Below are 13,083 nucleotides of genomic sequence, written 5' to 3' on the forward strand. Positions count from 1 at the left end.
GTTTTATGTTCACGTTTTATTGTCAAGGGGTATTTTAAATTTAAACGCCCGTCTAAGTGGTGGCCCAAACTTCGTATTATGAGCAGGCATTTGGTCACGTGCAATGCTTAAAGTTTTTTGAAGTCTTAAATGTGAAGTTTCATTTCGAAGTATAGGCCAGCATTAAAGATGTATTTATATTTCTTATCGTTGATGGCATTCAGCTGGCAACAAAATGTTCGCTATTGCTTTATATTTTTCTTGTCACGCAAGATCTCTTTAACATTTGAAATTTTATATCTGCTTACATGACAAGCTAAATACTAAGTATTGCCTTGACATTTCACACGACATTCAGACTTGTCTTAAATATTGCGGACACCGTAGTGATTCAAAATTGCGACTCGACCCCATTCTGAACACTCGTTGAGAGCGATGAGTAGTTTGTTCAGTATAGCGGAGGTGATGGAGAATACGGCGGGATCGGAAGTAGAGTCGGATGGTTGATTGGAGGTCGCTGAGATGTGGATGTCTGTGAGTGCTGCGACTGTATTCGCCACGACCTAAATGCAAAGATGAATCCTACTCGGTAAGACAGAAGATATGAAATTACCATAGGGTTGCTATCCGAAATCATATCACGAAGCTGATCCAAAAAGCCATTCTCGATGACAAGCTCGGGCTTGAGATCATACAGCTTTGCAACGCAAAGCGCAGCAGTCTTTCGAACATATGGGTTGTCATCTCGCAAGGCGCGTTGAAGAGGGTCGCATAGATAGTCTATAATTTTCTCTGCGCGCAGACATCCCATAGTTCGAATCGCCAGTGCGCGTACGAGAGGATTGGGATCCTCGGAGTCCTTGACGAAGGTGTTCACGGCCAATATGACGAGTTCTGGTTGTGTCTTTGCATAATTCATGAGATATAGATATACGAGCTTCTTCTGTTCGAGGTCATCTGTCTGCATATTCTTGAGGACATCGGGGAACAAGCCGCTGACGTCTAGGATGTTTTAAGCGCGGTGGGCAGATCGAGCGAGAAAGTGCAGCACCTTTACCGACGGTCATAGATGCTATGACGCGCTTGATAGCATCTTTTCGTTTATCGCGGTACTCGCTATTGAGATCCACGCTGAGCTCATAGTTTTCGCCTTTCCGTGGTGCTCGTATGCTCATTGGCAAAGGATAGAGATTACCCCATTACATAAGCACACTAACTTGGTTTCGTGGCGCACTCGAGCACGCTCGTTGGTGCCTGAGTTAAGTGCACTGCGACTGAGGCCCATGGTATCCTCCTGAATATGATGCCTGGGGAGAATCAAATATGGATCACGGATCGAGCAGCGTTTTTAAGTTAGTCTAGTAGTCATCACCGTTCCCTGAGTCCACGTTTATAACTGTCCATGTCAGGGGTGAAGGTTTATCGCCATCGCGGCCCAGGAGCGTGAAGGATTAGAAGATCTAATGATGACCATTCCGTATATTCAGGAGAGAGACAACCGAGAAAGAGCCAGAATCGAGTCCAGAGTCCAGCCTGTCTTATCGTTGCATGCCAATAGCATCGTCAACGGCAGGTGCGGTGGATGAACCAGAGATAGCAGTCTGTGGTTGCGAAGATGACTAGGTGGCATTGACCTTTGGAGGCCGTGAGCTACTTGCGGTAGGGATCTTCGAGGCAAATCATTTTCTCCGTTTCTCCCTCGCGCAAGCATTTCTCTACGTGAAATCAGGTGGTGCAGGAGTATCAAGGAAGAAAAGGAACGTACACATTTGCCCTTCGCATACAGGACCTCAACAACTGCGGGACCGGGTCCTTGAAACGCAATGCCCTCACCTCTTTGTCTGCGCCGTTTCAAAATGTTTCGAGCCCAGTCGAAAGGGGAGGATGGTGACGTAGCATGAGCACTGGATGGGTCGCGGTTGCGGTGGAACAGACGGCTGAGGCGTGTGGTGCCTGGCGATGCTGAGGAGTAGGGGCAGTTTCGTGCAGAGGACTGAGAGCACAGAGGTTAGGAAAATAAAATCAATGTGACAGTAATAACGTACATGAGAACGATTTGGTGGGACTCCATCGAAAAAACCTTACGGTACCCGATAAGCAGGCGGATGTCGTTGTACCGGAAGTTGTGTAGCACTAGCCTAGAGCATACAATATAGTGAGAACAACGAGATCTTTTGATGAAAGTGTCACGTACATGGAGTACCGACTGATTGGCCTGGCAGAGCAAGTTCAGTTGTGAGGATATACAATAAGACGTGCACATCAACTCACCTTTGAATTCAAAAGTAGGTCTTCAAGGCCAGCTTCTTTAACAATCCCAGCAACATCCCATGTGTACGTGTTTGTGTCACAGCAGACAGTAGCTAGTAGCTTTCCATCTCCTGAAAACGATACGGAGTCAACGAAGTTTGCATGTCGGAGGGGCGGACCGATGGGTTAATGTCGAGGTTCTACAATCAAACATCAACAAACAACATTAAAGGGACCGGTTCCTGCACGCAAACCCGAAATACCCTTTACAGGGTCCTGGAATTCATACCTAACTACATGGGATCGATGTCAACCATGGAGCCCAGCAGCGCTGCCGAGCTCAGACGATGGCTCACTAGCACTGCCTATGGCGGTCTTATTTACCCGTCCGTCTCTTTGTCCCAAGGTGCTCGATCTAACACGTAGACACATTACTATATCCTTTCCGCCGTTTGATTTCACCGCAAGCCAAATTCGGACTCTCTGCTATCGCGCAAGACGCTATCGATGCCGACACTACGATTGTGTCTTGTCCATGTTTACTAGCCATCGACGTGGAGTGTTCTCTGCATGCTCTGACAGCCCTATTTGGCGAATTGACTCTCGTTGACCTGCAGTCGTGGTCGGAAAGGCAGCTTATTTGCACTGACTTGTGTTTACACTGCATCTTCCCCGATTCAAGGTGCATTGAACTAATACTGCCTCTCTACGTGCGCATCTGATAATCATAATCCATTACAGTCAAATTCCCGATGCCCTTCGATATCTTCGGAACACATGTCGAACCTTTATCCACGCTGTTAATCCGGATTGGGCTGAAAGATACACTTGGTACGCTTCTCCCGTGCTTGTTTTCTCCGGGTACGCCTCTCAAACCAGATCAGGGACAAATACTCAAGAGCATCAACATGTCTTTCAACCCGCGCATTTCCGTCCACGCTTCTATCTCGATCTCCTACGCTGCAGACCACCTCTTCGAGTTACCCGTTCATACTTCCGAGAGTAGACATCCTCAACCATTCTCGTGGACAGCCTGTTTCTTGGTGCACGTCGTATCCAGAAGGAATTACGAAAGAAAGGGATGAGTCGACCACTATTTCCATCATCTCGCATGCCACGACGCCTCTTGGCGAAGATGTCTTCAACAACTATGGGCTCAATGAACGACGAGCTGATCCTCGGATATGGTTTTTCGCTGCCACAAAACTCGGATGATAAAATTACGCTACAGCTAGGTGGGTCTTCTAACAAGTGGCGATCAGTCGTCTTGCAAGTGGTGCGGAAGGACTCTGGAACGATGTGGGGCGATTGGTGACTGAAACCCCGGATGAAATAGGGTATGAGGAATGAATATGGAGAATTTGAAAGAGGGTTTATTGGGGGCGCACACCCTAGGTGCCTACGACATGTGTAGCGATATGGAAAGATGTAAGAACTAGGTCTAGAAGAGATAGCCCAATGCCATGAGCATTCAGACTTCGGATGTACAGTCCTAGTCGAGAGTCAAGAGCGCTGGCGCCAACCAGAACAAAATCGCGACTAAGTCCCATATATATTGATCAATATTTGCGACACAACGAAAGGATAGTTTGATTGTATTTTCAGATTCTATTGAAAGACAACAGGGTGTATTTTTCATTTGGGGAAATGCAAGAAATTACTAAAAAAGATCAGACTGGACTGTGTTTCCGTTTCCCGGAAGCAGTAATCTACGTGGTCGTGCTGTGAAATCATGATCCTCATGGAGCTTGAACGTAATTTATATTAGCTTGGTTATAGATACTAAATGAGATACCTACCAACGAGGAATTTACAAACAAGTCCAGATCATTCTCCGGGTCGCCCTCCTCGACATCACGAACCACCGGACCCAAAAAGATAAACCACCCAAATGTCGCTATCGGATCTTTCCACTGCAAATTCCCCCAGAAACATAACATGACCACAAACTCCAACGCCCACGCCAATGTAGAACCGAAAATTATGGCCAAATCTTTTAGAAGATCTTCGGTATGCATGATATTAATTGGAGTTCCTGAAGATGCAGTGCTGCGACTTTACCTGTCCACTTCCACTCCAGTCTCAAGGTCTCACGATCGTACCATTCGGAATCGTACCATAGTAGGATGGATCCCCACAATACACAAAAGGCCCAGCATAGTAGCCAAAGGCCGGATAAATCCTCTTGGCACATTCTGCGGGTAGATGGAATTCGTACTAGGGCGACAGCGAAAAGCCAGGTTGCCGCCATGCTGATGACAAAGCCCACTCCGGTCCAGGAAGGGAACACATTACTGTTGATGAAATTGATGTTTATGAGGAAGTGAGTCCAGAAGACGACACATCGATGTGCTATTATGTGAAGTGCCATCGTGATGGGCGAATCTAGAAAGATTTAGATAAGAGTTGATGGTACTTGCAAGCTTGAAGCTTTGAAGCCGGAGGAACGAGGGCAAGGTAGTTTGGCGTGAAAGATTTGGATAGGGGTAGATATTGTACCCGCGGTGTGACCCGCCTCAGTGTGACCCGAAGGATAGACGCCAGTCAAAAGCCCAAGGGGACTGATTCACCCGTGCATTGCCTCTTGGTACCATTCGCGAACGTGACTTTCACTGCATCTTCGCTTTGCTCGAATCAATGACTTGATGGCCCCACTTGATCTCGATTCTCGATGCCATGCTTTTCAAGGCCGTATCGATAAAAAGCTGTTGAAATTCTCAGCGCCGCACTTGGGAAAGCCAAATCGTTCTCGCATCGTCCCTGGAAATATCGCTAATAGTAGTAGTCCGTCTTTCTTTTCAATGGGCTCGCTGTTCTTCTAGGTACAAGCAACACACTCAAAATCCAAACCCTGGGGATAACCATCTCCCTCCTCACAACCTCAGGTTGACCCGCAATTAAACATAAGCCTCTACCTCAGAAACGCACCACCACCAACTTTTCATGTCAATTCTCATGCTTCGATGTTCTCTAATCCGTCATCTGTCTCTTTATGCCTAGAAGGTGGGTCGTCGGTCTGATGCCTAACGCGAAATATGTTTATCCTCCATGCGGTTTGTCAACTCTGGACAGCATGAAAGTAGCCGGTGCTTCTAACTGAATTCGTTATAGCGCTCGAGATATATCAACACTCCCGATGACGGTCGATCTTGCCGAGACTCTAGTGTCTACAGTGTGCCCCCGCATTCCTATTCATCACGTACGAGCACTTACCGTGTTGTAGTGTCGCTAGGTAACTTTGGTTGAGGCTGGTGCCTATCAATGATTTGGATGTCAGCTCTCTCAAGATTTTACGGCGGAAATGCGTTCACGTTTCCGATCGATAAGTTGGTTGTCAAGCCTTCCAAAGACGAACGATTCTGACAACCAACTTATCGGAAAAGCTCAGCGAAACTGGTGATGACGTCATGAATCATTCATCTCACCTTGCTTGCTCTGGCGCGTACATTCAAGGAGTGTGTATTATAACCAACGAATGGCATCAGATGAATACAAAGAATATGTGTACTTGCTGATACACGAATGATTGACAGCAAACAAAAACAAGTCAGCTGCAGTAGCAGGAGTGAAATTTGATTACATTTCGTAGTCATCCTCTTTCTCATCCTCCTCTTCTTCGGCGGGCTTTGTGACCATGTCTAATCGAGAAGTGGAGTTCTCTTTGTTCCAAGTCCTGCGTATCTGTAAATCTATTTATTAGTGCTTGAGAAAGAGATGAGGAAGCAGAGCCCATTGAGAGCCCAGATCCGTGATGCTGATCGAGGATTCCTTGGTACATGATGGGTGGAGCATACGCGTGTGGGTTCGCACATCATCTATTCCGTGAGGTGCGAACCCCCACGATGATACAGGGCGCGCACGGATTCTTGTAGGGGATCAGCAGCATTTGAGTAGCGGTGAACATGAGTGGCGTGCGAGAAATCGCCCTTTGTCCCACATGGTGCGCAACTCTAGCACCGCACCAAATCATCAGATCGCTATGACAATCACAATAATATATAGCGATCATAATAGTGTGCATGCTATTGTGCCATAGACAATAGAAAGGGTATCCGTAATTGGTAATTACTGACAGCAAACAATAAAACAATCAGTAGCGGTTAAATTTGGTCATGCATACTTAAATCTCATTAGCCTCCCAAAAATCAGAGTCGTCCTCTTCCTCTTCCTCTTCCTCTTCCTCTAGTTGAGAGACAGTTACAGAAGTCGTGAAACTGGGTGTTCCACTCTGTGCGTTTTGAGACATTGGCGGGGCAAACCTAGGGTACGGGCAAGCATATGCAAACACTATGGTAGGTGCTGCCACAGGTGCGGGAGAAGCAGAGCTTCCGGAGTCTTCACCAGCTGGGTATGACGGCGGAGCGACCACAGTTCCGGAGTCTTCACCAGCTGGGTATGACGGCGGGGCGACCACAGCTGTGGCCCGTTTACACGTGCCGTTGTCCAAATGTCTTTTGTACGAATCACCTCTCGTATAACTAATCACCACAACGTTAATAATGAGATGCGTCAATCATAAGAGTTAGGATACGCACGATTTGAAACAAAGAGAACATTTAATTCTCTTTAGTTTGGAGCCTTGGTGTTTGTCGGATATCATGTGCTTACGATAGCCGTGGGGTCCAATTTCCCCGCCGTCTATCGAGCAAACAAATTTCCCTGTGGGTTGACCATATTCATCAACCACGGGTTTCTGTCCTAAGGTTTGAGAGTGCGACCTCAATGAGATGAGAAAAAAAAACTCACGAACAGCGGATCGCTGTATATCTTGTGTAAGCTTGTTGTTGATTTTTTGGCCTGGCAGCGTCGACGGACTTGACAGCTTGGTGCTTGAGGGAGAGACGAGGAAGCAGAGCCCATTGAGAGCTCAGGCCCGTGATGCTGGTTAAAAATTCCCTGGTGCGGGATGGGTGGAGCATATGCGTGAGGGTTAGCACCTCCCGGAATAGATGGGAAGTGTTGATGATATAGGGTGCGCGCTGGTGGGGGAGCAGCGACATCTGGCGGTAGGTATTGGCCAATCTGAGTGGCGCGCGAGACATCACCCACTGCAGGGGGGTAATGACCATTTTGTCCCGCTTGGAACGCGTGGTGCGCAACTCCAGCACCCGCATCAGTCGAAGGTACGACAGGCGTGTATTGGGGCGCGGGACCACGCGTCCAATGAGGCTGCACACCGTACGGGTGGTAGGTGGCGTAGCCTGGATAGGGAATGTATGCGGGCTCGGGCCCAGGTAATTGACCCATATGCATGCTACTGCTTCCTATGTGTCGTGTTGCTTCGGAAGAATCCGAACTGTGTGGTGAGGAGGCAGGGGGGGTGGATTGGGTCAACTGGAGGTGACAAGTAGATATAGTTAGAAAGCACAGGCGTTGAACCTGGGGAGAGCCGTACCTGGGCTCCCATATAGTGATTTGAGATGTTAAGGTTGTCTGTATGCGTCCGTGGTGATAAAAAGTCCAGTAGATGAGGGACAGAGGGTGAAGGCCACCGTTGTATATGCTCATCCAGCGCTGGTATTCTCGAGGTTTGTTTCCACTGGGAACTTCCTTTCGGGGAAGATTGTCTTTTGGGCGCCATTATTCACTAAACGGACGGTGGTTGTTTTGTTTGATGCGTCAGTTTTTCTTCCACACTTGAGTTGTTCAGTCTTGTTTCAAGTGCACGATGATAAAAAAAAGAAGTGCGCTGTTGATGAACCGTGGAATGTTTGTGTTCCCCTGAGGTCAACAATCTGATTGGGGCATCACAACTTATGTTTCTGGCTCCGCGAAATAGTTGAATAATCGTAAGTCCATGGCCGATTCGCATAAGTGACAAGACTCATCAGGTCTCCACCAGTCCTGTCGGTGCTCTGGGAGAAACAGTCTGGTGAACTGGTCAACAACGGTCACCAAGAACGAACCCACGCGAGGTGCAACAGGCGATGCAAAATTCAATGTACACCTCTCGCATCACGTTCTAAACCCGTGCTTTTAGAGACAGCCAGCATCCAACTCGAGGACACTCAAGAGCGAAGCTTCACGGGAAAGATCACCATAACTGCATTTCCTTGCGCGTACTCACAATTTTATTTGGTTTCCTTTATCACATCGTAACATGCCGTCGTAGATTCTGGCCCAACTTGACTCCCCTGACCAAGCTAGAGAACCGACCAAAATTTTATTTTCCTATCTTCAAATCTACACAGTCGAGTTGAAGGAGATCGCCGCCTTGCAACATTAGTCGATTGACGTAAAGGTGTGTCTTTGCCAGCCAACTGAGAGCCTACAACCGATCGCTTTTTAGTGTTTGTACGAAGAGCAAAACATCATAAATTGCAAGGAATAACCTCCTGGCCCCGAAGGACGGGTGGTATGGATACCATGAACAGTAAAGGAGTAAAAATTCACTTACCCATGACATCAACTCAAGGGAGCACCAAAAACTGCCTTCACCCTTGAACAGTCGTCTCTGGCATTGCTTTGAACCACTGCGGCTCGTGAATACAGCACAGAAGCGACATCCGCATGTCCTGGTGCGGCCTGAATCCAGAAGTCTGGATCGGATGGAGCGACAGCGTGTGCATGAAATAACTGGTTATAAAGGTGAAACTGCGTTATTGCTGAGCAAAAAGTCATACCTGAGGACACATGGGTATATTTGACAGTGCAACGTACGACCAGCGCATTGGTATAGACTTTCGAAGTGCGGCCGAACGTCGACCAGGTAATATTTCCGGTCATGACCATTCATGGTTCAGAGGCTTTCAATACTGATATTTCGACCAGGCGAAGATCGATTGTCATTTGGTTGCCATATGACCTTCCTATTCTCCTCCTGCTAGTGCGCCTTACAGCTTGTGGTGCGTGTCAAATACCCTCTGCATCATTTTTGATGGGCCTACTCTGAGGCCGCACTCGCATCAACTTTGCAATGGTTTCGGATATCACGGCAGAGGTGCAGACACGCATTTGAATAGATTTTAGACGGTCGTCAACTTGGTGCAGCAAAATGCGCTGTGCGTGCATGAAGAGAAGGAATACTGTTGGTTGACCTCCGAGTCGGTCCTCGGATTCTAAGCGTCACATCCGAATCCCGATAGCTAGCGTTTGTTGTACTGTTGTTTAATTGTTGACTCTCACGTTTGCATACTACAGCCTACAGCACACTACTTGGCTTGGCCTACGAGAATGCGACTCAACGCGAAGCTGATTGAATCTAGCGAGCTTGAAAATGAGGTCAAACGAGCTTTTCGTCATTTCAGTGCAAGATTGCGACCTTCAAAACTTCCAGCTCATTGATTATGATTCTACCGTGGACTCTCCTTGAAGACAAGTTTCATGCTCTGAATTTCCCCTTCTTTGGAACTCACGTTGCGCCGTGGCATGCGAGAACCACGCGGGTGGATGCCGCTCCAAGGTCAGATCATATTCTGTGGATTGTTCTAGAGCAAGTTACGGTCATCCTCAGCTAGTAAGGACATATCATGCAAAGATCCAAAGATGTGGATTTCGCATCAAGTGCTGGTGACTCAAGTGCTCATCACCGGAGCATTGTAACCTCCTTTGTCCCTCTCAAGCCAGGTCCATATAACTTCGTGAACCTTGGCTCGTGCATTTCTCTTAGATCCATCCAGGTCAAAAATATCACTCCCTGAATTAGTGTCGACACCTGTATGAAGTTGAAAATCGAACAGTAAAACCAGGCTTACGAACGCGGCAGCCTAATAACATCCGAACCGGCAGTCACCAAACACAGGTGCGTTTATTCTGCGCTCCTGTCGAATTCCGTGAAGGCGATAAGCCACTCTTACTTACCAAAATGGACCTATGATCTCCCATAAATCTAACACATGTAGCGCTGACCGAAGTCAATCATATTTGTGGATGGAACAATTTTTATCGTAGGGCCGTACGTCCTATGATCGGACCTACGGTCTATTTCAATACTACCCTGGATGGGAAGGTACGTCTGCATCAAATTCCTTGTCGTTAACTGATGAAAATGGACAGATGCACATAGAATTGGCGAGCTGACAGCGGCTGTCGTGAGCGTGCTAGGACGCGCCGCCACCCTTGACAAACGGAGATCTGAGTGCCTCGAGATATGTTTGTAAATAGCGAGGGCGCAGAACTATGAGGTATCATTTGAGCCCTACGCACACCGTAGATGCGTCCAAGTATCAATATCGTCGTTGTCTCACTCATTTCTTCTTTCGAGAGAAAATCGAGTCTTACCACAACACGCTCAGTTACTTGGCAGACACAACTGGCCATTCTGGTTTTGCTGTCTTTGTTCGGACGCATGACACTCGTGGATTTGGTAACACCAAAAACTTCTTTGGAGATGAAGATGAACGTGAGGCCTTGAGGGGCGGATGGCGTATGCCAAACGTCAAGCTTCTTTATGTCGAATGCTTACCGAGTCCTTCAAGGCCAGCTGGGCTGACACCTTGGTGCTTTACGTCGTTTGAACAACAGATAGGTTGGTCATGTGGAATGGCGGGAGGGCGCGAGAAAGCAAAGATTACCTAGAAGGCGGGTCATCACGAAAGTATCATATGTTGTTTGCATTCTGCTAAGGGAACATGACATTCCTACTTCATTTAAAGTGAAAAAAAATGTCGTGGTAGAGACCGCACGAAGACATTGAACTAGTATTTGATTGAACGGACATGGAGAATTTGAAAGACTTCATTGTGGGCGCACACCCAAAGTGCCTGTGAAATGTATAGCGATATCGAGCGACGATATGTAGGAGCCAGGTCTAGAAGAGATAGTCCAGTGCTGTGAACATTCAGACCTCGGATGTGAAAGGTTTCCCATCAAGTTGCGAGTTTGAAAGATGCAACAAATCAGGATCATCATCAGGCTTGAACGTGATTTTAGTGTGGTTATGAATACTGAATGAAATACCTACCAACGGGGAATATACAAACAACTCCTCCATGACCGGGCCCAAGTTGATGAGCCACCACATTTTCGCGATCGGATCATGCGTCCAGAAATTCCACTTCGAATTCCAGACCCACACACTTAACGTGACCAAACAATATAGCGCATATGCCAATAAAGAACTCAACACCATGGCCTTTCTTTCCAGAAAATCTATGGTATTAGCATGTTAGTCGGGGTTCCTGAAGTTCAAGCTGCTGCAAATTTACCTGCTAGTGACCTCGCCTCTGCGGTCTCACCATTGTCATCATATATCACTACGGCTACCACCAACAATCCATAGAAGGCCCAGCACAGTATGGGAAGTTTGAATGGTTCCTTTAGGAAAATTCTGCGAGTAATTGGGATTCGTATTAGGACGATGGCTAAGAGCCAGGTTGCTGCCATAATGACAACAGTGGCTACTGGGGCCCAGGAAGAGAACCACGGATATTGGATGATGATAGTGTAGATGGCTTGAAAGCAGATGTAAAGGATTGCTCGTATATATACTACTGGTTTCAGCATTGTGCCAATGGGTACAGTAAAGAGGAAGATTTGGATAGGGGTAAAATCGATCCCACCCCTGTGTGGGCAGTTGTTTATAAAAGAGTTGCTGTATCGAAGATCAGTACGAGTATATCTCTCGAGTCTCGACACCATAAGAACAACAATTGAAAAGGAAACACACAATCCTATAATCATATGCAATTTGGGCTTGATGCTCTTGCATGTCCTGTACGACATGATACATATGATAGTGATGCAAATAATGTAAAAGAAGCCAGCATTAAATCACCACAGCTACCCAGGGACGTGAAAACATATCAAAAAATCAAGATACAACTAGTTGGGAGCATACCACCAAAGGGTGGTGACACCAACGGGGAATGTGTACGTAGCCTATGATGATGATCAGGAAACTTATCCATAAATATTTAGAAGGTTCACCTACTTGCATACCTCTAAACTCGATAGTGGCCTTCACAGGCTGAGGATTCCAAGTGGTGGACGCACTGTCATCCCTGACGAAGGATCAGAATCTTGTCATGCAGTTGGAATCCCAGGAATCCCTACCAGTTCAGTACGACGATGCTGTACCTGTTCCAGTCGCTCGATGAAACCCTACCCGTCTTGTAGGCGCCAACCACAAGAGCCCAGTCAAGCGACCCACCGACGCTCACACCAATTCGCTGGCCCCATGGACCGCCGGCGTCGCGAGGAAGAATGGCTTTGGAGGCTTGAGCCATGGAGTAAAATTCTTGATTTACGCTCCAGGTCCCATTATTGTTAATTTGGACTACACCACGGCATCCACCACCACAGCTGCCTGTTCCTGGAAGTAATGGCTGGCCGCTGCCATCAAGTGCGAGATTCCACATCAATCCAGAGGAGGAACCATATGAGATGCTGCCAATGAAGCTTGAAAGTACCATACAAGATCAGAGGATAACCAAGTTCAGGAACTAGCTACATACATACTATCCATATACCACTAGTAACTGAATTAGTTCATTTCGTCCGACGCAAGATAGATCGTAGACGGATACCTTGATATCGTTCCACCAGTCACTGCCAAGGGTTCCCGAACACTCCGTGAAGTACACTTGCTGAACGACTCACTAAGGGAAGGATCGATCAAAAGCTCAAATTGAAATACCTTGTTCGGATACTGGGATGTGAACAAGGCCTGGTCACTAACGGAACCCCGATAACAATGGAAAGATACCCCATCGAAGGCACTTCCAGCTTGTTTCATCTGCCAACGTCTCAGCAACGCGCACAAATCAGCCCAGGAGCATCACGCACCAGTTGGACCGGGTAGTTGGCAGCATCCACCCAATTGTGGTCGTAACCGATGATCTTGACACTCGACAAGCTATGATTGTTCAACAACGTGCGCAGAGCCAGCCCAATCTGAGCCTCATTGCCACCGTC

General features: G+C 47.3%; 7 protein-coding genes across 7 annotated transcripts; 2 read left to right on the forward strand and 5 right to left on the reverse strand.

Annotated features, from left to right (window-relative positions):
* Positions 1-253: 253 nt before the first annotated feature.
* Positions 254-1,492, reverse strand: F5147DRAFT_326325 (Clathrin/coatomer adaptor, adaptin-like protein). The gene is made up of 3 exons (XM_041429237.1): positions 1,031-1,492; positions 593-981; positions 254-542 (listed from the first exon to the last, which is right to left on the reverse strand). The coding sequence occupies exons 1-3, from the start codon at positions 1,152-1,154 to the stop codon at positions 345-347; spliced, it is 711 nt and encodes a 236-aa protein (XP_041284130.1). The 5' UTR covers positions 1,155-1,492; the 3' UTR covers positions 254-344.
* A 1,052-nt stretch (positions 1,493-2,544) lies between these two features.
* Positions 2,545-3,722, forward strand: F5147DRAFT_813187 (uncharacterized protein; the record flags this gene model as incomplete). Its single annotated transcript, XM_041443487.1, has 4 exons — positions 2,545-2,635; positions 2,698-2,911; positions 2,971-3,060; positions 3,114-3,722. 4 exons carry the CDS (start codon positions 2,545-2,547, stop codon positions 3,442-3,444), a joined length of 726 nt encoding a protein of 241 aa, XP_041284131.1. The 3' UTR covers positions 3,445-3,722.
* An 86-nt stretch (positions 3,723-3,808) lies between these two features.
* Positions 3,809-5,046, reverse strand: F5147DRAFT_738366 (uncharacterized protein). The gene is given in 7 exon segments (XM_041439446.1): positions 3,809-3,976; positions 4,029-4,234; positions 4,291-4,648; positions 4,665-4,687; positions 4,702-4,756; positions 4,811-4,879; positions 4,959-5,046. 3 exon segments carry the CDS (start codon positions 4,598-4,600, stop codon positions 3,890-3,892), a joined length of 603 nt encoding a protein of 200 aa, XP_041284132.1. The 5' UTR covers positions 4,601-4,648; positions 4,665-4,687; positions 4,702-4,756; positions 4,811-4,879; positions 4,959-5,046; the 3' UTR covers positions 3,809-3,889.
* Positions 5,047-5,279: 233 nt separating this feature from the next.
* F5147DRAFT_738374 (uncharacterized protein) lies at positions 5,280-5,869 on the reverse strand. The gene is made up of 4 exons (XM_041439447.1): positions 5,655-5,869; positions 5,541-5,599; positions 5,443-5,484; positions 5,280-5,389 (listed from the first exon to the last, which is right to left on the reverse strand). Exons 1-2 carry the CDS (start codon positions 5,832-5,834, stop codon positions 5,564-5,566), a joined length of 216 nt encoding a protein of 71 aa, XP_041284133.1. The 5' UTR covers positions 5,835-5,869; the 3' UTR covers positions 5,280-5,389; positions 5,443-5,484; positions 5,541-5,563.
* Positions 5,870-6,349: 480 nt separating this feature from the next.
* Positions 6,350-7,482, reverse strand: F5147DRAFT_765963 (uncharacterized protein; the record flags this gene model as incomplete). The annotated part of the gene is made up of 3 exons (XM_041440753.1): positions 6,350-6,707; positions 6,765-6,922; positions 6,976-7,482. 3 exons carry the CDS (start codon positions 7,480-7,482, stop codon positions 6,350-6,352), a joined length of 1,023 nt encoding a protein of 340 aa, XP_041284134.1.
* Positions 7,483-7,707: 225 nt separating this feature from the next.
* On the forward strand, positions 7,708-8,341 carry F5147DRAFT_738377 (uncharacterized protein; the record flags this gene model as incomplete). Its single annotated transcript, XM_041439448.1, is given in 3 exon segments — positions 7,708-7,968; positions 7,988-8,098; positions 8,297-8,341. A coding segment is annotated over 1 exon segment (261 nt), but the record flags the coding sequence as incomplete, so codon positions are not given.
* A 3,650-nt stretch (positions 8,342-11,991) lies between these two features.
* On the reverse strand, positions 11,992-13,071 carry F5147DRAFT_591530 (glycoside hydrolase superfamily; the record flags this gene model as incomplete). The annotated part of the gene is made up of 7 exons (XM_041432194.1): positions 11,992-12,048; positions 12,101-12,170; positions 12,223-12,567; positions 12,624-12,640; positions 12,696-12,755; positions 12,806-12,904; positions 12,955-13,071. Coding segments are annotated over 7 exons (765 nt in total), but the record flags the coding sequence as incomplete, so codon positions are not given.
* Positions 13,072-13,083: the final 12 nt, after the last annotated feature.

Source organism: Suillus discolor (genome assembly GCF_016758755.1).
Source record: "Suillus discolor strain FC423 chromosome Unknown F5147scaffold_542, whole genome shotgun sequence".
NCBI classification, from domain to species: domain Eukaryota; kingdom Fungi; phylum Basidiomycota; class Agaricomycetes; order Boletales; family Suillaceae; genus Suillus; species Suillus discolor.